Here is a 23,841-nt window from a genome sequence, read left to right as displayed (position 1 = left end):
GGATGGGGAGCCCTGGACAATGGCAGAGTCGACTCTGAAATGGGGCTGTCGCAGCAGGGAAGACTGCTGTTTCCTAGGCAATACTCTGCTTAATATTTTTAGTGCGTGGTCACGGCAGAACTAAATGTGGTTTCTGATCCCAAATTGGTAATAAATGTAGACATATTTAGAGTCAGAAACAATGCATTTAAAATCCTGTGCTCCTTAATGGTCCTGCCAAGTGCTGAGTTTAGGTTTCTTTGTTTCTTGGCTACCTACCCAGCCTCCCACCATCTCTTGGAGAAGGCGCCCGGTTTTTCTTTGGGTGTTAGGTGGGATTGTGAAAGCCGTGAGTTAGGGCTCCCAGAGCTGTATTGAGAGGCATCTGATTTTTGTGTTTCTGCCCACGTATGTAAATGTGTACATTTAAAAATTCATCCCTCTTTCAAGTTTTTAAGGATCTGGGGTTATAAATAGTCTTGGACTCTAAGGCATATTAAAAATAAAATATGATGTTTCAGTTGCCGATTTACCTGGAAGACCGAGTCATTGCCAACATGGTAGTAGCGAGTTCCATGCTTGGTGACCTGTCCTCATGCTGCACTAATTTTTTCTGTAAGTTAATGCTGTTTTCTTCGGGCTCCTGAATTAGCTTAAGGAAGAACCTAATTGTTGCTCCTCTCATCATTTTGAAGTTGTAATTGTGTCTCAAGTTGCCTAGAACAGTATACATTTTCTTGTTCCATATTTCTTAAGAGGGCTTTCTTTTTGGTGATTGTACCATCTGAAACTCATTTGTGGAAGGGTTATGTTACCCACTAATGGTGCATGGGGTACCAACTACCTGAGGACAGTGGTGGTTCTGTAGTATGGTGCTCAGTGTTCTGTTCCTGTAGTATGTTGTTCTGTTCTATAGTATGTCCGGTTCTGTGATATGTTGCTCAGTGTTTTCTGGAGACTGAGGATAATGGTAAAATATCTTTGTGAGGTACCTGTTTCTAGAGTGGAGTGCTGAATGCCTATAATCCAAAGTGCCAGAATAGCTAGCATAGAATAAGGGTTGGTGTACTTATGGATTTGCAGATGGTCCTGTTAGAGTTATGGACAGGGAGTTGAACCTTCCTTCCCCTTATCATTTCACGAAGAGGACTTGACCTTCTCTGGAAGCTTGGAGGCAGCAGGGAAAGGAAAGATGAACTCCAATTCTGCCTCAGGTTGTATATGGATGAGTGCGTGAAAGTCCCTGGTTTTCTTTGAGAGCAGGCTATAGAGAAAACCCATTGTGCTTACTATCAGGAGATCCATTTATTATTATTTTTCTTTTTTAAAGATTTTGTTTATTTATTTGACAGACAGAGATCACAAGTAGGCAGAGAGGCAGGCAGAGAGAGAGGAGGAAGCAGGCTCTCTGCCGAGCAGAGAGCCCGATGTGGGGCTTGATCCCAGGACTTTGGGATCATGACCTGAGCCGAAGGCAGAGGCTTTAACCCACTGAGCCACCCAGGCGCCCCTCCATTTATTATTTTAAAGGAGAGGGAAGAAGGAGGACCTGGCGCCTTACTCTCTGGATGCCAGCTGACCCTATGTAGGGTCCAAATAGTCTAGGTCTGCTGAATTTGGCCTGCCTGTTCCTGTCTTCTCTATTGTCCCCTTAGAGGTATTGGAGTTTGGAGACAGAACTGAGTCACCAGGAAGTGACCTTTTTTTTTTTTTTTTTTTTAAAGATTTTATTTATTTGACAGCACAAGCAAAGGGGAGCAGTAGGCAGAGGAAGAGGAAAAAGGAGGCTCCCTGCTTGATGTGGGGCTTAGTCCCAGGACCCTGGTATTGTGACCTGAGCTGAAGGCAGTCACTTAACCACCTGAGCCACCCAGGAGCCCCTGAAATGGCCATTCTCAGTCATTTCTTTAGTGGACACTGATGCAGATCCAGCCAGCAATGCTGAGATTTCCATGGAAGTGCCTATGTAGCCACCTAGAGTGTAGTCCAGATGGCTCAGGGAAACTGAATTCCAAGGAGAGACTTGGCTGTTAGAACACAAGACAATTCTGTAAGAGAATGAAGCTCTCACTGCTTTTGTTTATCCTATCCTTGGCTTGGAATTTTCTCTCAGAATAGTTGTTAATGAGAGCTACAAGCTTCTTGAGCCCTTACTTAGTGTCAGGCACTGTACTCTATGCTTCTTCATAACATCTCACTTAATACTGACAGCCATTCTACAAAGTAAAGTGGTTACTATCAAGTTCTTTAGTAGATGGAGTTGAAACCTGGAGAGGTTAAGCAGCTAGTTCAAAGTCCTGCGACAAGTCCAAGATACCTGAGTCAGAATCCAGAGCCCACATTCTTTTCATTACATCAGAGTGGAGATGGGGTAGAGTAGAGCTTCTAGTACCCCTTGCTTTTATCAGACACAGGCCCATCACTCTTAGGACCTCAAGCAGGGTTAGGAAGCAAGTATAAGGAGTAGGTCTTCTTGCCCACTCTTTGCTGGGAGTTTGTCATCTAGGGCCTAGGGGAAGTATAATTAGCTGGTCTGGGATATTTCTCTAACTCACCTGGTCACTTACTGGTGTGCTTAGGCAAATGACGGTCACCTTTTTGGGCTCCATTTTCTTCTGCCGTGAAGAAGTGATCCTGTCCTCAGTGTTCCCTACATGCAGAATGGGGATGTCATGATCACAGAGTAGATGGAAATGAGCCATCTCATTTCCGAGTTCTTGAGCCGAGTTCTTGGCAGACAGTCGGGTATACATGAAGGGAGTGTGTGGGGTTGGAGAGCAACAATATTTGTCCTTCCTGTTCTGTGTTGGGAACCCTACATAATGGGAGTTTAAGAGGTCAAACCACACAGAGTGCCAGTGATCTGGTTGCAACATGAGTTAAGGATGTTCTTCCTCTTGAATGTCTGTGCCTCATATGTTGGCTGCTCTGTGCCAAGGGCATTCACCAATCAAAACATACTGTGTGTGTGTGTGTGTGTGTGTGTGTGTGTGTGAGAGAGAGAGAGAGAGAGAGAGAGAGAGAGAGAGAGAAGCTTGGACATGGTAGAGGTGGGTCTTTCCACAAGAGGGCCCCAGTAAGCTCATTTAAAATTTTTTCTCCTAACACAAAATGTGTGCCTTTGTATTCACACTGTTGTAGAATAAGTAATATGAGTCCAATTTCTGTGGCTGATTCATAGGCCACTGGAAAGGCAGTGTGGCCTGTGGAAAGAGGATGGGTTCTGGGCCAACTGGCTTTGATTCCTTACTACTCTCTGGCTTCATGATCTTGGGCAAATTATTTAACCTTTCTGAATTTTAGTCCCTTCATGGGCAGACTGAGAAACATATTAGAACCCTATCAGAGAGTTGTTAAGAGTGAATGAGCTTAGAACTTTACTTGGAACATAGCAAGTGCTTTATAAACACTGACTGATTACTATGAGACAGAATTTATTTCCCTGTGGGCGGCCCAGATAGTGCGTTTGAATCCTAGGGGATTTGGTATCATTGAGGTATTTCTCTCCATCCCATATTACAAAATACCAGGACTAAAGCTTCTGAGCAGTCTGAGGCATGGCCGAGAGCTAAGAGAAGGTGGAGTTGTGTCTAATGGGAGTTTGTTCTTGATGGTTTGCTTCCCTGCCCCCTTCTTTTGCCGGTGTGACTGTCCCTGTCATTATCCTGAGAATTTGTGTGTTAGAGAAGGTAGTTCTATACCACCGTAAGAACCTTTCTATGGCATTAGAGGATCCATCTGTAGGATCTGACCATTGGAGTCGATTTTTTTCTCTGTTATCATTAAGACTTGAGTGATAATATTGAAAAAATTGGATTTACAGAAGTGGCCCCAAATCTCCAAACTTAAGTGTACTCACTCGAGCTTTCAGAGGATTCTACTTATGTGCCTCTGTTTCTTCTCACGTGTGCCCTCTTTTGCAGGGCCCTCTGGCTGCCTCATTGCCAAATCCAGTGGTCTTTTATATCCTCATTCTGATCTCTTGACATTGTTGCCTATAACTTGAATTTCTCAGGGTTCTTTCCTCTGTTGATCTGTTTGATTCTGCACTATTGTTTTTGTTCCTTGTTTGATAACGTTGCTTGCTTTGCTTTCTTCTTAAACTCCAGCCATCATGTGAAGATTATTCTTGCTCATTGTTCCTATCCCTCTGGGTTTCTCTCTAAGACAGGGACTCTATTCTTGTTGCTTTGCTTATTATCTCTGTGGTTGTGGCATGAAGTTCTGACCCTGTCCTGGCCTTCTGTACCTCTTTGTCTTTGGTAGGTGTGAAGTTGCCAGAGCAGAGCTTTCCTGGATCTACTGACAAGCTTCAGGCCTAAAGGCATTGAACCCTGGTTATCCTTTTTTTTAAAAGACTGTTTTTGTCAGAGAGGGAGAGCATGCACACAAGGAGGGGGAATGGCAGGCAGAGGGAGAAGCAGGCTTCATGAAGAGCAAGGAGCCTGATGTGGGACTGGATCCCAAGATCCTGGGATCATGACCTGAGCAGAAGGCAGACACTTAACCAACTGAGCCACCCATGTGTCCCCTGGTTATTCTTCATGTAGTGAGTGCCTGCTATGTCTTCTAGGTCTTCAGCAGATCTAATGAAGATTGAATCTTAAATTCCCTTCTAGCATTCAGATTTATTGAAGGCTCTGGTTGAGTAGCATAGGTCTGGAGAGGGTTAGGCTCGGCTTCTCTTTGCTTTGTCCCTTTTGGGTCTGCTCTCTTTTTTGTTTGTCACTTGATTTCTCTCAGCTGATGTCACAGTCTTTTGTCTGTGAGATTGTAGTCTTTTGCTAATATGCTTAGCTACCCTCTTGAAGATCTGTTTTCTCCCCTACTGGAATAGGAATGGGATTGGTCATGTTCCTCAGCTTTTGGAGTACAGAGTATTGAGATGGGGTCAGGAATGCTTTCTTTCTATTTCATCCTATTCCATGTTGCTCTAGTTCCTGCTGGGCTTCGGGAGTCCTTCTTGGTTCCATGTACTCTCTGGTGGGGCCAGTACCTGTCCTTACATTTCTACTGGAAAGGGCTCTCCTGGGTTCTTTTTTGAAGGCTGCATGAATGGATTTTGGCTTTGTAGCATTCTGTTGAGGCAGAAGCTTATTAGGTCTCTTGTGAACCTCCTTCCTCCAATAGCCTCCTCCAATCACTTTTTTCCTTGGGTACCTTGGGTCTTTTGAGAGCAATCTCTGTTTGCTTGGCCCTAGGCATGACTTCAATATTGGGGACAGATATTTTCCCCATTTACGCAAAGGGTTGGTGGTTAAGGATATTCCCTGTCCAGCCTCCCAGCCAGTTACCTGGGCTGGCCCTGGATTGGAAGCCACTTTTCTTTTGCTGTCCAAAGGCTCTTTGGATTTAATTGCTGTTTACCTCCTGACTTTCTATTTAGTTTATGTCTTAGGGGGAAAGAGACTGTTTGCTTGACTGTTCCAGACTTACTTCTCCTGTCCTTTAAATTTTTCTTTAAAAACCCATTTCTTTTCCTAAGCTTTTGCACATTGTTTTCTCTTGTCAGGGCTGTCCTTTCAGTGTCCTTTTTGCTTTGTTTCCTCAGCTTCATATTTGCTCAAATTAGGCAGCAAGTTTCTGTTTGTGTAGAGGTGAGTGACTGTGTGTGTATGTGTGTGTGCGTGTGTGTGTGTGTGTGTGTGTGTGTATGAGTTTGTGCAGCCCATAAATAGTAATAAACGTGTGTCTGTAGGAAGAGCTCATCCTCTAACCTTCAGTCTGGAAAGCAGAAGGTTTTTCACAGCTGTTCCTGCAGCCAGCAGTTCTATGTGAAGGTGGCCTGGCTCTCTGGACACTTGTATGCCAGGAAGAGTACTGAGTGCTATGGGTCTGCTTAGGGACTCAGAAAACTGGCTTTCATCTCTCCGTTTTCAGAGGGTGGTGGGGAGGAGGTGGGGGGTTGTCCTATAACATCTGTTTCTTTCACCTTCTAGGAGTAGATACCCAAAAAAGGCTTTGGTCCTGAAGTTTGAGATATAGGGTCAGCTGTAGGTCCTGCAGAAGGCAGAGTTCTGGAGAGCGGTTCCAGGGCGCCTGGCCTGGCCCTGATGTGTAGGTCCAAGAGCTAGTCATCATCCCTACTCTAATGGTAAGTAGGTACCAGATGCTTTATTAAGCACTTTCCATATATTTATTTAATCCTCTATAACACACTTTGAAATGGGAGCTCTTATTATGCCCATTTTAGAGATTAAGAAACTGAGGCGTAGTATAGTTGTGTTCAAGATCACACAGCTAGGAATTGACAGAGCTAAGAACTGGCCTTAGGCCATTCTGCCTTTAAATTCAGGTATTATACTTTCTATCCAGTGTTTTTCTCTCTTTCCTTCAGGTTCCTTCTTTTAAGATGGAAGTGGGAATTCTAGTCCTTTCTCTTCTAGATTTGGGGAAACAAATACATGGATATACACTGTAGGTTAAGACTATGAGCTTTTCTGAGATGGGGTTCAGAGTTCTCCCAGGTAGCTTGCTGAGGTGGTTCTGTCTGCCCGGAACATTTTTTTTTTTTTTTTTTAAGATTTTATTTGACAGAGAGAGAGATCACAAGTAGGCAGCGAGGCAGGCAGAGACAAAGGGGGAAGCAGGCTCCCTGCTGAGCAGAGAGCCCGATGCGGGGCTCAATCCCAGGACCCTGAGATCATGACCTGAGCCGAAGGCAGCGGCTTAATCCACTGAGCCACCCAGGTGGCCCTGCCCAGGACATTTTTGACCTTTTCCTGTTCTTGTGCTCTAGCCCTGAGATGAGAGCAGCCACTGTCCATGGGGCCAACCAGCCATGTAAGACGCTTTCAGAGATCCAGCAGTCGCACTTCACCTTCCTCTGTTGGCTCTTTGCCATCCTCATCACATTCTTTTGTTTTCTTGCTTTTGGAGAAGATAAAAGTTGTGGGATAATGGTTGGTTTTTTTAAACTTTTATTTTCTTTAGGTGGCCGGTTAGCTCAGTTGGTTAGAGCATGGTGCTAATAAAATTTTTATTTTCTTTTTATCCAGTGCCTAGTCCTTTCCCCCAGTTCTGTCTGAATGGAATAAAGGACATGAGGCACCAAGAGAGGCAAGGGCTGGTGAGTCCAAAGGCCTCCTCCCACCCGTGCCCCAAGCATCTGCTTCCGTAAGCTGTACAGTACAGTCAGCTGAAAATACAGATTGCTGAGAGCATCCAACCTCTATTAAAGTAGAGTTGCAGCCTACAGATGGCCAGTTTTGATAGGGAAAAAAATGGGCATTTCAAGTCCTAATTATCTTTTTTATCCCAAAGCCCAAGGATACCTAAGGAAAGAGTTATTGGTAGAACATTGAAATGTGTTTCCTTTCCCAGATCGAGTGGTGGTGGTTTAAATCAGAAGATCGTAAATGTAAAGATGTTCCTCTGTGCTCCAGTGAGAGCCAAGGATGATGGGAAGATTTGTTTTACAGTATGTGCAGGGATAGGTGATCAGGGAAATACAGGGTTAGTGGGTTTTGGGAAGGTTTGGAAAGGGCACTAACTGCAGGCCCGGTGTGCCTACTATACCTCAAAGGGGCGCCATGACTTTGGCTTTACTTACATCAGTGTACTGAGGTGTTCTCTTGCTGCTGCTGCTGCTGTTGCTGCCTAAGTCCCTGGTCATGTTGTGAGCTGTCCTGGTAAAACATAGCTGTGTGCCACTTCCTCTTTCCTTCTTTCCACCCACCCCCCACCCCTCTGCACTCTGAGCATAAAGCCCAGAGAAAACTGTGCCTCCATGTTCTCTACCTGCTGCTACTTGAATAAGGCCCAAGCCCAGGTTGACATGGCTACAGGCCAGGCCTCAGCAGGATGCAGGACACCATACCCCATGCCTCTGTGTTGCACTTGCTCTTAGGGTATCCCTGCAAAGCCTGGGAAGCTGTCTCATTCCTTTCTCCTAGCCTCACTTCTCCTAGCTCTGTCTCCTGGCACCTCCTCCCTGCAACATGTTCTCTCTCTCCCTGTGTTTCATGGAGAAATATATGGAGGCAATAAATAGGTCAGGTGTGCAGTCCTTGTGGAATTATTGGCGGGGGGAGATGAAAGATCTATTTGCAAATCAATTGCTCATCCTTAGTATTGGCATAAAATGCATCTGAGGGCGTTAGTATGTGTGCAGGAGACGAGGCGGCTGGGAGCCCTGTGGGAGCTGCCCTTTCTCTTGCTGCCCCCCCACGCCCCCTCCCCCGACTCCAGGAGGTAGGGAAGCTGCAGTGTGTGTATCAGCTGCCCCCAACCTCTTTTGCCTCAGTCTCTTCTGTATTTCTTCCTGCTGCTCATTTGTCTTCTTTGCCCTTGACTAATTCATTCTCATTTATCTCTTCCTCTTCATCTTTTCCCCCAACATCAATTCCAGTATTTATCCCTGGCTGTGAGAAGGGAGTGTTTAACTGTGTGTGTGTCCATTCCTGTACAGATGAACACTACTCTTCATGCAGGGAGGGAGATCTGTGGCTTTGGGGATAGTCTTTGTTTTCTCTTATGGCATATTTCCCAGTAATGCACCCCATTCCCGTTTTTTATTCTCCTTTTCCCCACAGGCAAGCCTGTGGATTAAGAAAGGTATGGGGCATAGCGGAATCTCTAGGGAACATTGTGTGTTCCCAGGACCCTTCTCCCTGGGCCTTTCCAGCCTTTTCAGTCCTGATTTGGAAGCCTCTGCTGCTTGTTCATCCTCACCCAGGCTGCCCCCCACCCCGAGATCTCCCCCAACCCAGACACGGTCAGGTACCTGTCCAGAACCTAATGCTGTGTTGTGAACTCACTCCCTGTCTTTCAGTGTGATTGGTGCCCCAGGGAACCAGGTTGCTGGGGAAAGCTCATGTGGCACTCCGCCGTTCCATTTTGTCGACGAAAAAAGAGGGGAGAAGCTGGCAGAAAGCACAGGCTTTTGCTGCTGGGTGAGTGTAGCAGCTATTTTTAGTGCCCAAGCCTTTGCTTTTCCATTTGGCTATGCTTTTTTAGCACAGTGCCAGTCCAGCAGGGCTGTTTTCCTTTACGGCTCCAGATGTCCTTAAGGAAAGTTTCCGTCGGTGGCTGAGAAGGTGTGGGCTGAGCAAGGGGTAATAACTGCTGAGAATGGGTTCAGACAGGGCTTTGGGTCCCACTGCAATCCTGTTATAGGACCAATTTCCTGAGGTGGAATGTAGAGTATGGCAGGAATAGCAAGGAGAGAAGGAGAAAAACATACTCTTCAGAGATGTTCCCCTATAATGAACACAGTTAAGCCTCTGTTGAGTAAACAGCCTAATAAGGTGTATTAGGGCTGAGTGACCAACATGCAAATCTTTTGTAAGGGTCTGGACTAATGCTGACATGTTCTGACTTTTTCTAAGGCTTCTTAAAAAATCTTAGCTTGTTTTATTTTTTTCTTTTTGCCCTTCTTTCCTAGATCATGTGCCAATTTTTTTTTTAAAGTACATGGGTTTCTCTTCATTTTTTTCCATGTTTTATTTAAATTCCAGTTAGAGAATGTACAGTAATATTAGCTTTGGGTATATAGTATATATAGTGATTCAGCAATTTGGATTAAGTTCTCTTGACTGCCACTCTAGTATACTGACCAAAATTGTTTCACTGAGAAACCCATTAAGCAGTAACTCCCCTGGTAACCCGTAATCTACTTTCTGTCTCTCTGAATTTGCGTGTTGAAGAGAATTCATTTAAGTAGATTCATAACAATATCTTTTCTTTTGTGTCTAACTTACTTCACTTGGCATATAATTTTTTTCAAGTTTGATTCATGTTGAGGCATGTATCAGAATTTCATTCTTCTTATGACCGAATAATATTCCATAAGTGTGTATATACAATATTTTAAAAACTCCATCTGTTGATGGATATTGGGGTTGTTTCCACCTTTGGGCTATTGTGAATAATGCTGCTATGAACATTCGCTTAGAAGTATCCGAGTCACTGTTTTCAGATCTGTTGGGTGGAATAAATACCTCGGGGTGGAATTACTGGATCATAAGGTAATTCTGTGTTTAACTTTTTGAGGGACCACCAAACTTTGTCCCACAGCATTTTACATTCCCACCAGCAGTGTATAAGGGTTCCAGTTTGTCTGCATCCTTGTTAATATAGGTTATTTTCCCTTTTTAGAAAAAAATACAGGGCACCTGGGTGGCTCAATGGGTTGGGCCTCTGCCTTCGGCTCAGGTCATGATCTCAGGGTCCTGGGATCGAGCCCCATATCAGGCTCTCTGCTCAGTGGAGAGCTTGCTTCCCCCTCTCTCTCTCTCTGCCTGCCTCTCTGCCTGCTTGTGATCTCTCTCTGTGTCAAATAAATAAAATCTTAAAAAAAAAAATACAGCCACCATAGTGGATGTGAATTAGTAAATATATGGTTTTGGTTTGCATTTCCTTAATGATTAATAATGTTGAAAATATTTTCATGTCTCTATTGGCATTTGTATATCTTCTTTAGAGAAATGTCTTTTTAAATCTTTTGGCTATTTTTAATTTCGGTTGCTTGGTTGTTTTTGTTGTTGTTGTTGAATTGTAGGAATTGTTGATATATTCTGGTTAGTAAACCCTATCAGATGATTTGCAAGTATTTTCTCCCCTTTTCTTGGCTGTCTTTTTACTCTCTTGATAATGTTTATACATTTTATATCATTTATTTATTTGTATTTTTAAAAAATTTTTAATTTGTTATTATTTTTTTTTTAAAGACTTTATTTATTTATTTGACAGACAGAGATCACAAGTAGGCAGAGAGGCCGGTAGAAAGAGAGAGAGGAGGAAGCAGGCTCTCCGCGGAGCAGACAGCCCGATGCGGGGCTCGATCCCAGGACCCTGGGATCATGACCTGAGCCGAAGGCAGAGGCTTTAACCCACTGAGCCACCCAGGCGCCCCAATTTGTTATTAACATATAATGTATTATTAGCCCCAGGGGTACAGGTCTGTGAATCACCCAGTTTACACACTTCATAGCACTCACCATAGCACATACCTTCCCCAATGTCCATTACTCAACCCCGTCTCCCTACATCCTCCCCAACCCTCAGTTTGTTTTATGAGATTAAGAGTCTCTTATGGTTTGTCTCCCTCCCAATCCCATCTTGTTTCATTTTTTCCTTCCCTCCCCCCCACCCCCCCCCCCCCACTCTGCCTCTCAACTTCCTCATATCAGGGAGTCTTGATAATGTCTTTTGAGGCATAAAAGTTTTTAAATATTGCTGGTGTTCAATTTACTATTTTTTAAATCACCTTTGGTTTGGGTGTCCTTTTCAAGAAATTACTGCCAAATCTAAGGTTATGAAGATTTTCTATATGTTTTCTTCTAAAAGTTAAGCTCTTAAATTTAGTCTTTGATCCATTGTGAGTTAAGTTTTGTATGCGGTGTAAGGGAAGAATCCATCCCATCTTTTGTCTGTGGCTATTTACTTGTCTCAGAACTGTTTGTTGAAGAGACTCTTTTTTCCCCATGGAGTGGTATTGGCACCCTTATTGAAAATAAGTTGACCATACATGATTATTTCTGGGTCCTCAGTTCTATTCCATTGGTCTTTATGTTCTGTCCTTATTGGCTGTACCATACTGTTGTGATAACTGTAGCTTTGTAGTAAGTTTTGAAATCAGGAAATATGTGTCTTCCAAATTTGTTCTTTTTTTTCCCAAGACCTTTTTGGTTGTTCTGGGTCCCTTGAGAGTCCACCACTTTGGTATTTTGATAGAGATTGCATTGAATCTGCATATTGCTTCGGGTAGTATTTTTATCTTAACAATATTAAGTCTCTAATCATGAATATGAGATACCCTTTTATCCTTTTGTTTTAATTTTCATAGCTACTAGAGCGTGGGCTTCAGGCCTTCCCTTGGCCTCCCCAAATTGTTTGGCCGTTTGAAAAGCGATGTGTAAGGCTTTGTGGCTTGGGAATATTGAATTGCTGGTTGATGGGATACTGATGGCATCTTTCTTCAGGTATAACAGTGAGCATGGTTTAGAAGTGAATGATTATGAAGGCTTAGGAGAATTTGGGCCCAGGTGTGTTCACACACAAATAAATCGGTTAGTTTCTTTCTCTCACTGTCATAGCCACTACTACCCTCTACAACCTGACAATAAGTTGATAATGAGGAAGGAAGGAACCATACCTTTGTATCTCCTGTAAGAGTCCTGCTTGGCTCTATGCTTCCAACTAAGGCATGTCTGCCCATGAGTGGCTGAACTCGTTATGGGAGATGGAGGCTTCCTTTAGATCTTATCCTGTGGTAGAAGACCTTTGATAACTCTATGCAGAAAATGTATGTTATCCTTTGAACAAGTGACATCTTGGGAATCACATTACTGGGGGACCAGGCACCAGCTTCCTGTTGACCTTCTGTTTTTTTTTTTTTTTTAATATTCCCCAGGGCCTGCCCCCTTCCAGGATGGCTCTTCTGGGAATGCTGCTTGGGCTGCTGATGGCTTCCTGTTTCACCTTCTGCCTCAGTCATCAGAACCCGGTAAATATCTTAGCATAAACAGAAGAATCCTATAAGGTCCAGGAAAACCTCCATGCCACAAAGGCTTCTGTGGGAGTAGAGTGAGCTTATTTTTCTTGTAAGAATGTGGGCAGCATTGGGTCAAGGAGTATGTGTACTTCTCCCCTCAATCCCTGACCTTACTCCTCTGGCCTCTATTAAAGCTCATAGCATAGTTTCCTTTGGAGAAAATATGATGATGATGGTGATACAATAATAATATTGATAATGATGATGAGTTTATCATGCATCAAGCAGTTTATTAAGTTCTTTATGTGTATTCTCACTTAACCCCCTTAACAACCCTATGAAGTAGACAACTATGAAGTAGATCCTTCATTTTGAGAAGGATCCCAAGGCTCAGAGACATTAAATAACTTGGCTAGGATCATTCAACCAGTTTGTGGCAGAATTGGGAAGGTCAGGATTTTCCCCAAGAGAGCTGGTTGCTTGTGTGGTGAGCACCAAGTAAGACTCTGCTTCTTCTTCTACTCCTGTCTTCCTTGTACTTTCTCTGTCTGTCTCTGTTTCTCTTTCTCTATCCTTCTGTACTTTTCTCCCTGTTCTTTCTAGGCCTCGCTTCATTAACCTAGACCTGACTGCTCAGGGTTTCTGTCACTGCTACAGGCAGGAGTAGAGTGACTGAGAAGCCTCTGAACTTGGCCTGGCTGCAGCATGCCAGGGCTTCTGGCCCTGTTTCGCTGGCTGGCCCTAGGAACAGGCTGCCCTTGACAGCTCCCAGTGCCCCCTCTTTCCTCTCCCCTGAGAAGCCTTGTCTGTCAGCTTTCTGACAGTTTTGCCCTCCCCTGGCCACCTTCCCCAACCCCAGGGGCTCCTACTAAATGTTGGGTAAGTGCTGCAGGCTTTGGAGCAGGAGGGCCTTGAAGTGCAAATGACAATTGTGATGAATTTAATAACAATCCAGCTCAGCTGAGTTTCACCTCTGGCTCATGGCAAGCTTCCACCTTCTCTCTAAAGTCATTTGTTTTCTCTCTGCCTTTCTCCCTACTTCGTGGAGCAGAAGAGATAGTGCAGTTAGGAGTCACGAATTCTTTTGAGCTTTCAATGTTACCTAAGATCTTACTGCTGCCTTTTTTTTTTTTTTTTTTTTTTTTGCCTTTTCCTCAAGGATAATGAGGATTAGATCCCTTTGGCCCCTGAGGGTGGCACTGGTCACAGCATGAGTTAGGGGCTGTCCTTGTCATAGCCTTGGCCAGAAAAGCACACAAGTGTCTCAAGGGATCCAGGCTGTGTCCCACTTCCCCCCAACCCCCCACCCCAACCTGCCACTCATGAGGATCCAGTGGTCCCCCTCGTGAGCTTTAGCAGATGCACAATTAACAAAAACGTGCTGATGGATTTGCTTAAGGACTGTGTTAGTAAGTCCCTTTTGGATAATAGTCCAACCAAATAGATGAGCTTTCAGAGCCATAATTATTCTGGCCCATTTATATTAGCTCTATTGAGTCTAGTCTCAGAAAAATGTTAATACTGACTTTCATCAACAGAAGCTACTTTTATCCTTATGTCTGTTCCTAAGCTGTATCCATTTGCCATAATCTTTCATCATGTGCTAAGCACAAGTAGGAGTTGAAGCATCTTTTCTCTCATATCATAAAAATTGCTGCCCTGTTGGCATTTAAAATCCAAATTCTGCAGCCAGCCATCACAACAGTGAAAATGGGTGGTGGAGGAGGAGGGGGTGGTTATGATGCTTTCTTCAGAGCCCGGAGTCCAGGCAAGAGCTCCTGGTGCCTGGAATTGTTCTCCCCAAGGGCATTTGTGCAGGTTAATGGCCACCCAGGAAGGGTTGTTTGTGTGTATCAGGGTATGGTGTGGAACCAACCACTTCTCCTGGCTTCTATCATCCTACCTCTCTGGGATGCCACAGCTTAGGAGCAGTGTGGATGCTGAAGTAGTGTGGTTGTGTGGTATCCTGGACTTCAAGAAGGTAGTGAGTGATGTGGAAGGTAGTGGAACCAGTGGAAGGAGCAGAGACCCTTGGGAAGTTCCGTTTTACCACCTATGTTGGCAGTTGGGCCATTTCTGAGCTTTGTTTCCTCATCCAGAAAATAGGCTTGATACCTCTGTTAAGATTTCAGTGTAGATGATATGTGATTACATATACAGAGCACCTAGCATTGGGATTGGCAGAGTATGGTCAATAAATGTCAGCTATTATTTTTAGTAAGCATGTGGCTGCTTTTTTGACTTAATGTAGAGCTCTGGCAGATAGGGGTCTTGTCCAAGAATGTTGCCCTGGCAGTCTGTCTCTGTCACAGCGTCTGTCAACTTACCATTAGAGATTCATTCATTCTCCTGGATCATGAAGGCTTTGGTCTTTAAGAATCTCTTATTCAGATATAAGTGCAAGGAAGTGAGACATGGTAAGCTGTTGTCAGCTAACACCTTAGCTGGAATGTCTTGCCAGTCAGTTGAGAAGAAATTGGTATTTGGAGTGATGGTAGCGGGGAAAAGAGAGTGCTGAGGTTTCAGCGTGGAACAGAGACCCAAGAAGCCAACTGGGAGGGCACCAGACATGGGGTTTACTTGAGAGTTAACCAAGGGCTGGCTGACTTCTGTCACCTCTTGGTCTTTTTCTCCTGTTGAGGACACTTCCTGAGCACAGAGAAGCTAGTCTTGCTTGTCCTTTCTTGGGGACTGTGGTTTTTCACTTGGTCCATGGAAGTCTTCGCTTTCCCTTGGGAGGCCGGGGATGTGCTGGTAGATATGCAACGGTGATTTCACTGCCCTTCTCGCCAATTCCCTCAGCATTTAGGGCACAGCCTTTAGGACACATGACTAAGAACAGAAACACTGAAGGGAGTCAAAATTCCTGCATGGGCTTTGGAGCAAGGCAGGCCTAACTTAAATCTCTGCTCTGCTTTTTTCAGCAGTGTGATTTTTGCACAGGCCCCATACCTGTCCTCATCTGTAAAATGGGAATGAAAGTGTGTGCTTCACAGATGAAACTTGGATGAGTTGTGCGGCATGGAAGGCACTTTATAGCCTGGAGCTACGGATGGTAGCAGCTGTTACCATGGCAGCCTCATCCCTGTGATCTGCTTTTTCTCAAAACCTTTTCTGGAATGCCCTTTTTTTTTTTTTTAAAGATTTTATTTATTTATTTGACAGAGAGAAATCACAAGTAGATGGAGAGGCAGGTAGAGAGAGAGAGAGGGAAGCAGGCCCCCTGCTGAGCAGAGAGCCCGATGCGGGACTCGATCCCAGGACCCTGAGATCATGACCTGAGCCGAAGGCAGCGGCTTAACCCACTGAGCCACCCAGGCGCCCCGTGGAATGCCCTTTTTGAACTGACTGACGTCCTCAGTGTTTTTCAGATGTGATTTGGGCAAACAGTCCAAAGTCACTCAGAGTTAGATTTGGTGAATAGGGTGAGCTGATCAGAGGAGCTCCAATTTGTATCACCCGCACTAAAGATGGATTTGTACTGTAAAATAATGGCAGGTTTTTTTTTTTTTTTTTGTGTGTGTGTGTTTGTGTGTGTCTTAAAATCTGGTTCAGAGGTGACACTAAGAGGAAGCTCAAAAAACATTTGGAGCAGTGGTGGGATTTTTAGCTCCTTTAGGGCTTGGGGCATGTGGCTTAGTGGTTCATCAGTCTCCTTCCTGAATTTACTTTATTAACCTTAAAAGGAATCAAAAAAAGAAGCTTTCTCAGCCTCTAGTCAAGAGAATGAACACGGACCAGCCTAGAGTTTGATGCCATGTTTCGTCATCACCATTCCTGTTGCCTCTTTCTGCTTCTCCCGGAGATGAGAGTTTGGTTGCTTGTTTACAGCCACACCTGCCAGGAGTTACCTGGCTAATAGACTAAAGCAAGAACTGCAGTTTATAGCTTAGAGATGTTTAGTTTGGTCCTCTTAGTGTTCTAAAATAAGAAGAGTTGAGATAAAAATCTGTTTTTCTGTTTTTCTCTTTTTCATGGCAGTGGTGGACCAGCTGAGTAGCAGCTGTGTTCTTAGTCAAGGCAGGAGGACTCCAGTTTTCACAGCACAAGCACTCCCCATTGTTGGACACCCGGCCCTCCTTGGCCCCTTAAGGCATTTGACCCTCACACTTTGGGAGTACATTTTATTAACATTCCCCTAGGCCCATGGTCTAGTGTATGGTGCTTTTGGCAGAGGCTGACCAGCATGGATGGGCCCTGGATTATAGGCTTCGGGTACTTTGTGGAGAAGGTAGTCTTTGTTCTAGAACGTGGGGCTACTCCCTGGGTTCTAGCAGGTGTGGCTACTTTGGACTTGCCTCACTCCAAGGCATCCAGAACATGTACCTGCCTGTGGGAGAGGGTTGTTCCTTTATTCCTTTGTTCTTGGATGATGGTAAGTTAAGAACTGTGCTGGGCATGGGGGTACCGTGGTGAAAGAGACAGACACAAAGCCTGCTCTTAGGAAATCTGGCTTTTGGCCAGTGTCTCCTGCCATTCTGTCTTTATTTTAGTCTCACAAGCATGGCTGCTCTTTTGCTCCTAGTTTTCTTTTGAGCTCAGATCTGTGCAACTCCATGTTGAAGGGATACGAGAGGTTTGATGGGCCAGGCAACTCAGGTGTCCACAACCCAAACTTGACCTGAGTCATGTCATTGTGTAGTCACAGCACAGACTCATCCAACCTGTAGTCTATGGTTGTCTTTACAAGTGGTAAGACTAATGGCTACCCCGTACCCAGAGCTAGTGGTTTACAAGTTGGTGCCTTGTCTCATGTATGAGCTAGACGTCGCTATTACTTTTGCTTTAGAAATGTGAAAACAGGTTTAGAAAATTGAGTACATTTCTGGGAATCACAAGAAACTAGGATTCGAACTTCTGTGTATATGATATGGAGCTTGAGTTCTTAACCACTGTGCTGTAGTCTTTGCCTCTCTTTACATGTGACATGATTTGAGGGCTTCTTCTTGTCCAAGATCTCTTCCTAATAGGTCCTGAACAAGATCTGAAGTCCTGCCATCTGAATTCCATGGCTATTTTTCTTGTTAAAATGTAAAAGTCTTTGGAGGGGCTTTCCATTATCATTACCATTAACTAAACACCTTGCCCTTTGACAGTTACTGAAAGGTCAGACTCTGGGTAGGTGCTGGGTAGGTGGGGATACCTATCTGAAGCTGGGGTGCTGCTTGGAAGAAATGCATTGCTACCTCCCATTCAAGGTTAGGCTTGTTGGGAAACCAAAATGAGATGTGTGTAAAGGTCCTAGCTCAGGTTTGGGATCATAGGAATTCACAAAATATGCTCACTATTATTACAGGAAGGCTCTGGAGGTGCGAAGTGTGAAATAACCTCCCAGTGTGCTAGTGGGGGTTTCTCCTTGCTATCCAGAGCTCTGGAACCCTTGGGTTCCAGTTTCCTGAGGCCCTACTGCTTTTATGCAAGAAAGGTTTAAAAATGGGACAGGAAGAATGCGCGGCCTGGAAGAAGCAAAATGAATAATACTTGGTATTTATCTTGCATCTCTGTTTCCTGAGCTCAAAGTGCTCCACAGACATCATCTCATTAATCCTCCATGCTCTCCATGGGGTGGAAGGAAACAGGTTTTAGGAATTAGTTTTCAGCCTGGCTTCTTCCTCCTTCACCTCAGCTGGACTCCCAGCTTCCCACTTGCAGTCCTTTCACCCTGGGTTGTTATGTCCCAAAGGGTCATTTATGCCCTGTAGGCACCCCAGAGAATTGCCAGGCCCTGCTGGGCCCTGTTGGTATCAGTTGGGCCTCAGCTGGCAGGTTTTTTCTGTCTGGGGTGGCCATTTGAGCTCTTATTCTCCCATTCATGTGTGCATTTCTTCTTTTATTTTTTACTTATTTATTTATTTTTAAAGATTTTATTTATTTATTTGACAGATCACAAGTAGGCAGAGAGGCAGGCAGAGAGAGGAGGAAGCAGGCTTCCCACTGAGCAGAGAGCCTGTTGCGGGGCTCGATCCCAGGACCCTGAGATCATGACCTGAGCTGAAGGCAGAGGCTTTAACCCACTGAGCCACCCAGGCGCCCCAACATTTCTTCTTTTAAATACATCTTTTTTATTTGTAAGAGCAATTAGGTGAGAGTTTCAAATGTCACACAGTATAGTAACAGGGCAAATAAAAAGCAAAAAGCTCTTACTGTCGTCTTCTGCTGACCCCTCTCCCTAGGTTGTTCCCTTAACCCCCTTGAGATAGTAATGAACTGGGGCACCTGGGTGACTCATTTGATTAAGCATCTGCTTTTGGCTCAGGTCATGACCCCAGGGTCCTGGGATCAAGCCCCATTTCTCCTTCTCCTCCCTGCTTGTGCACATTCTCTGTCAAATAAGTAAATAAAATAAAATTTGAAAAGTGATAGTAATGAACTTTGTGGAGTTTTTCCCTACTCACATACATAACACCTGCTGTGTTGATGTAACTGTATCACCTCACTCATTCTTGTTATGAGGCTAACCTTGTGAAGGGTCCAGACAAGGCTGGGGAGGAGAGGAGGACGGAGGAGAAAGGTATACCACCCAGGCCATGTTCTTTGTTTACCTGGTACTTTGCTATGGTGGGTCATGCCCTGTGTTTTCCTTTCTCTGAAGGAGTTTGCGCTCACCAGCCCAGAGAAGAGCAGGACCAAAGAAGCAGACAGAAAGGAAACCACAGCAGAAGAGGAGCTGGACTCCGAGGTCCTTGAGGTGTTTTACCCGACCCATGAGTGGCAGGCCCTTCGGCCAGGTACCAAGCCCAGCCCTCTTCCTGTGAAACACACTCTGAATTCTAAGTGCATATGTCCTTCATCCCCACAGGGCTGTTTGGAAGAGCAGTCACTCTGTGGCCCACTGGAGGGGAACAGTGTGGTCCTTCCAAGTGGCGACTGCTGCTGTGGGGCTTAGGGACCTCCGTTTTCCAACAGAGCAGAGATTGTGGCATGTTATTGCCATGAAAGGAAGGCAGGTGGTGGGTGGCCGAGCATTCTGAGCAAGTGATTGAAAACTTTCTTTCCTTGTGCTTCTGAAACACAGGAGAGGCAGTGACATGTGCCTCACTCTGCAAATGCTATTTTAGGCTCTGCTGCTCGGCTCAGTGCAGCTGAAATATTGTTCACGGGAGAGTACTAAGCACCGGTGCAGGGCAGGAGTGTTCTGTTGCTAAAAGAACCTGTGCCAAGGAACAGGGGCTGATCCTGGCCTGGTTTCTAAATGGGGCATCCTCAGAAAGAACAACTTTCTAGCCCTTTTATGAACCTGGGCCCATAGCTTAGAAAGTAATGAGCATTTGTGGAGAGTTCACCATATTCAGGTACTGTGTTAGGTGCTGAGTGTGCATAATTTCATTCAAACTTCACAACTGTAGGAACTGTTATTGCCTGGGTTTTCCTGTGAAAACACTGAGGCTCATTGACCTTTGTCATTCAGCTGATGTGTCCTAGGTCACTGACTACGGAGCCTCGAACCACTTTCCTTCGCACTGTCCTTCTCGTTCCAACCTTACTGACTATAGCCCCACTATGGGGACACTTGGTACTGTTCTCCAGAGTGGGCTCTTAGCACTGTGTGCTGTGGCAAGGTGGATGGCCAGCCCTGGCAGCTGCCACTGTGGTTTGGTCTGCTCTGAACCAGTATTCATCGCTGTGTCCTCACTGTCCCCATTGCTTCTGTGCCGGCAGGGGCAGCATACACTGTGCCAGCCAACTTTCTGGTAGCAATAGTGCCCCTGCTGGGCTTGCATACAGGTCGCTGATGCCACTGAAGAGTGATGAAGCACCAAGGAAGTGAAGTGGGAGCCAGGGGGAGGAAAACCCCTATCACTGGGGACATGTCCTGCCCTCCCTGTTGTGAGGATTCTTGACATCAAGATATCACTCAGTACATTCAGTTCTGATTTTAATTGGTAAATTCTCCATTTGTGCTATCCTTTGAACTTGATTGTGGAATTGGATGCTAGTAAGGGTGCATGAGTGTATAGGCTTCCTGTCCTCTCTGGTCTTTGATGGGGAAGGACACTTATGGTGAGGTGGAGAGACTTCTATGCCCCTAAAGTGCCCACCCCCCTAGAGATTTTGATGAGGGAGCAGAAAGTGTTAGCACAGCTTTTTCTGCCTGAAAGTCAGGGATGTGGCACAAGGAGGATGATGGAATATCTTTTGGGGACTTTTCAGAAAATGGCTAGTTTTTGTTGATGGGTATTTTCCCCAGTTCAGTAACTTTTGTCCCCTCAGGTGTCTCAAGGAAGAACCTCAGCTCTGTTGTCCTCAGGCCTCCAGGGAGGGCACCCTGGGATACATGGTCTGGGCTCATAGGAAGGTAGCTTTCCAGGCTGCATGCTGTGGTCTATAACACCACGGGACCTATCTATGACTTCATGGGCCTTCCCACCAGGCCAGGTGGGAATTAGGCCCCAGCCTTTCAGCCCTGGAGCAGCTGCAGGTCACCCTCCTGAAATCGACCCGCCTCTGTTATTACTGTCAGCATCCTCACTGTGAGCCGCTTGTTCCTGGAAGTGATTTTCCTGTCTCTCTCTGTCTTCTGGTTTATTTTGGGATCTGTCTCACCTTACGGAGGCTCAGCAAGCATTTGAGTGTGGATTCAGCATCAGCTGTTCACAAGCAAGCAGAGGAAAGCTGTTTGCTGGCGGGTCCTATGGGTTCTGGGCAGGAAATTCAGATATTTGTCTTGGGGTGGAAGACCCCTGAGACCTAGGACTTTGCGCCTGTGTAATTGTTACTACAGAAAGCCGGTCATCGCTTCTCGACCTTTTGAGATGAAGTGTACGGAAAGCCAGTCATAGCCAAATATGGTGAAGTCTCTGCTCCTTGGGCATTTGTGAGATTCTGCTTTGTGCCAGGCACTATACTGGTAGCCAGAGATACAGGTAATATGTCACATTTACTGAGTATCGATGGTGCCAGTGCTATAACTACCCTCACTTTTATAGACAAAACTGAGTCTTAGAAGTGATTTAGTCAAATGACCAGTTTTAAACTGTAGAGTCACAGTTTAAAACAAGCTTTGTCTGGCCCCAAGCCTGAACTCCTCACCACTGGGCCATGCTCTCTTTTTGAGTAGCAAATGAGACATGATTCCTACCTTCTAGTAGCATATAGTCTCAGGATACAGTGACAGAAAAAGGCACTAGAGTTTTGGATGTTCTGGTGGAAGTGTCCTGTGCTCATTGAGAGCACAAAGGAGGGTATGGGAAGGCTAGGGCCTTCTTTTCTGAGGCTCCAAATTTGTTGAGATCTCAGTGGAATGGTGAGTCAAATTTTATGCTGCTGAGCCTTCAACCCCATGAAAGTTCTCTTTTTGAGCTGTGTGTTCTTGGTCAGGTTGATGAGAATCTTTGAACCTTAGTTTCCTCATCTGAAAATATCTGCTTCCCAGAGATGATGTGAGACTAAAACAAGATTAACATATGTAGAATGTTTCACACAGGACTTGGCATATAGGAAATAGTAAGTGGCTATAGTTGTCATTAAAAAATATATATATACCTCTGTTGCCTCCCTTTTCTTGGGACCTGAAGGAGAAGTGGAGGTTGACAAGGCAGCCTGAGCAAAGAGCCTTGTCCTGCCCGTCATCCAGTGCTGCTTGTTGGCCCCATGTGGGCTTGGGGAACCTCAAACCTGGGGCACCCTATTGACCTGAATTGACCTCTGAGGCTGTTAGAACCTCAGAAATATTGGCATCAGCACAAAGAGCCCACTTAATGGGAGCACACAGAAAGCCTATGCAGGAACACATTCGTGTGAGGGGGTTAAAAAAAAAAGGGAAAAGAAAAAAAATCCAAATCATCAACAACTGATGAGAGCAATCCAAGAATTATAGAACACCAGCCATCTGGTCAGATCATTTCAGATCTGCACGAGCAATAGGAGGGAATTGAATTTTAAAAACCTCATTTATAGTAGACCAACTACTCTGTTTCAAGTATTTAAGAGAGGAGTCTGATTTCCTGCAGGCCCTGGACATCTGTCTGAGGGAGCACTTGACTCTGATCCAGGTGACTTTGTGGACTTGTCTGGGAGGCCTTTGACCCCTTGCAGCTTGGAAGGGGGCTGTGTGATTCTTTAGTCCTCAGATACCACCTGCGTGTCCAGCAGTTCAATTCTAAGACCGCATTCCTGGAGGTAGTGTCAGATCCCTAAGTTAAAGGTCTCAGTGACACCGCATCTACTTAAGATGCTAGTTCCAAGTCCCAGATCACCCCGTATTTATGACCAGCTATAAATTGGAAATTCCCACACCCCCTCTTCAGTTTCAATAATTTCCTAGAACAACTCCTAGCTCAGGGAACTTAGGAACATACTTGGGTTTGTTGGCTTATTGTAAAAGGTCCAACTCAGGAACAGCCAAATGGAAGAGAAGCAGAGGGCAAGGTATGGTATACAGGGAGAGGTGCAGAGCCTCCCAGCCCTTTCTGGGCACACCACCCTCCTAGAACTTCTACATGTTCACCAGATTGGAAGCTCTCAAATGGCTTGTTCAGGGGTTTTTATGGAGGTTGAATTTGATATACATGATTGAGTTTAATCACTGATGTCCAATCACTTAATCAGTCTCTAGCCCTCTCTCCTCTTCTTGGAGGTCAGCAGATGGAGCTAAAAGTTCCAACTGTTTGATCATGACTTACTCTTTCTGATGACCTGTCCCCATCCTGAAGTTATCTAAAGCTGCCTTCTCTCCTTCCTCTACCCCTCAAGAGTCATCTCATCAGCATAAACTCTGGAATAACTCTGGAATTTACTGTCACTTGGTAAATTTCAAAGGTTTTAGGAGCTCTATGCCAGGAACCAAGGATAAAGACCAGATTTTTTTGGATGAATTGAGTTGGGACTCAGGAGCAAAGCTCCCTGTGCCTTCTGCCACCTCCCCAGCTGTGTGGCTGGGAGGCAGGTGATCCTCCCTTCTTCCCCTGCTGTGGAGAGATTCTCCTTATGGGTGATCTTGTTCCCAGGATGGTCCACAAGTGTATGACCTGCTTCTGTCCCACCCTTCCTATACAGGCCTGTGCGTGCGCACACACGTCTAAGCCCATGAGCTGTGGGTGACTATGGGAGTATTGGTTAAAGGCAGTTTATAAGTTAACTCCTGTGTCTTATCAGAGTGGTGCAGTGGGACTTGTCTGCCAGCAAAAGGTAATGCCCTGAGGGAGGTCTGTAGCAATAGGTCTCTGCTCGTCTTTTCCTGGCTCAAGTGCAGCACTGGAAAGGTGTAACAAGGACGAGATAGAGGAAACAGGGTGGTTTTTGTGTGGCTTTCGGATAGTCTGTCTCCTCTCTTGAACCCAATTTGCTATCTCCAGCAACTTTAAAGGATAAGATGTTCAGCAGAGCTTCTCTCTGGTGCTCCTTCTTTCTGCACAATGCCTTCCCCCCACCCTCTCCATTTCAAAGCCTTTTGAGTCTTCTGGGGATTCCCTGAGAGCTTTATTTGT

General features: G+C 45.2%; 1 protein-coding gene across 6 annotated transcripts in view; it reads left to right on the top strand.

The window, feature by feature from the left end:
- SIL1 (SIL1 nucleotide exchange factor) overlaps positions 1 to 23,841 on the top strand; it is a 214,902-nt gene that overhangs the window by 42,310 nt on the left and 148,751 nt on the right. For 2 of the 6 annotated variants that reach the window (XM_059417672.1, XM_059417673.1), the window contains exons 2-4: positions 5,919 to 6,073; positions 12,335 to 12,427; positions 19,008 to 19,143. In XM_059417672.1, the coding sequence (XP_059273655.1) occupies positions 6,071 to 6,073; positions 12,335 to 12,427; positions 19,008 to 19,143 (232 nt within the window). In that variant the 5' untranslated portion in view covers positions 5,919 to 6,070. Of the gene's footprint in view, positions 1 to 5,918; positions 6,074 to 8,752; positions 8,874 to 12,334; positions 12,428 to 19,007; positions 19,144 to 23,841 lie in introns of all 6 variants that reach the window. The other 4 variants (XM_059417677.1, XM_059417674.1, XM_059417676.1 and 1 more) reach the window with 3 other exon arrangements.

Source organism: Mustela nigripes, chromosome 12 (assembly GCF_022355385.1).
Source record: "Mustela nigripes isolate SB6536 chromosome 12, MUSNIG.SB6536, whole genome shotgun sequence".
Classification (NCBI taxonomy): domain Eukaryota; kingdom Metazoa; phylum Chordata; class Mammalia; order Carnivora; family Mustelidae; genus Mustela; species Mustela nigripes.
This window is presented reverse-complemented; position numbering and strand designations above follow the sequence as displayed.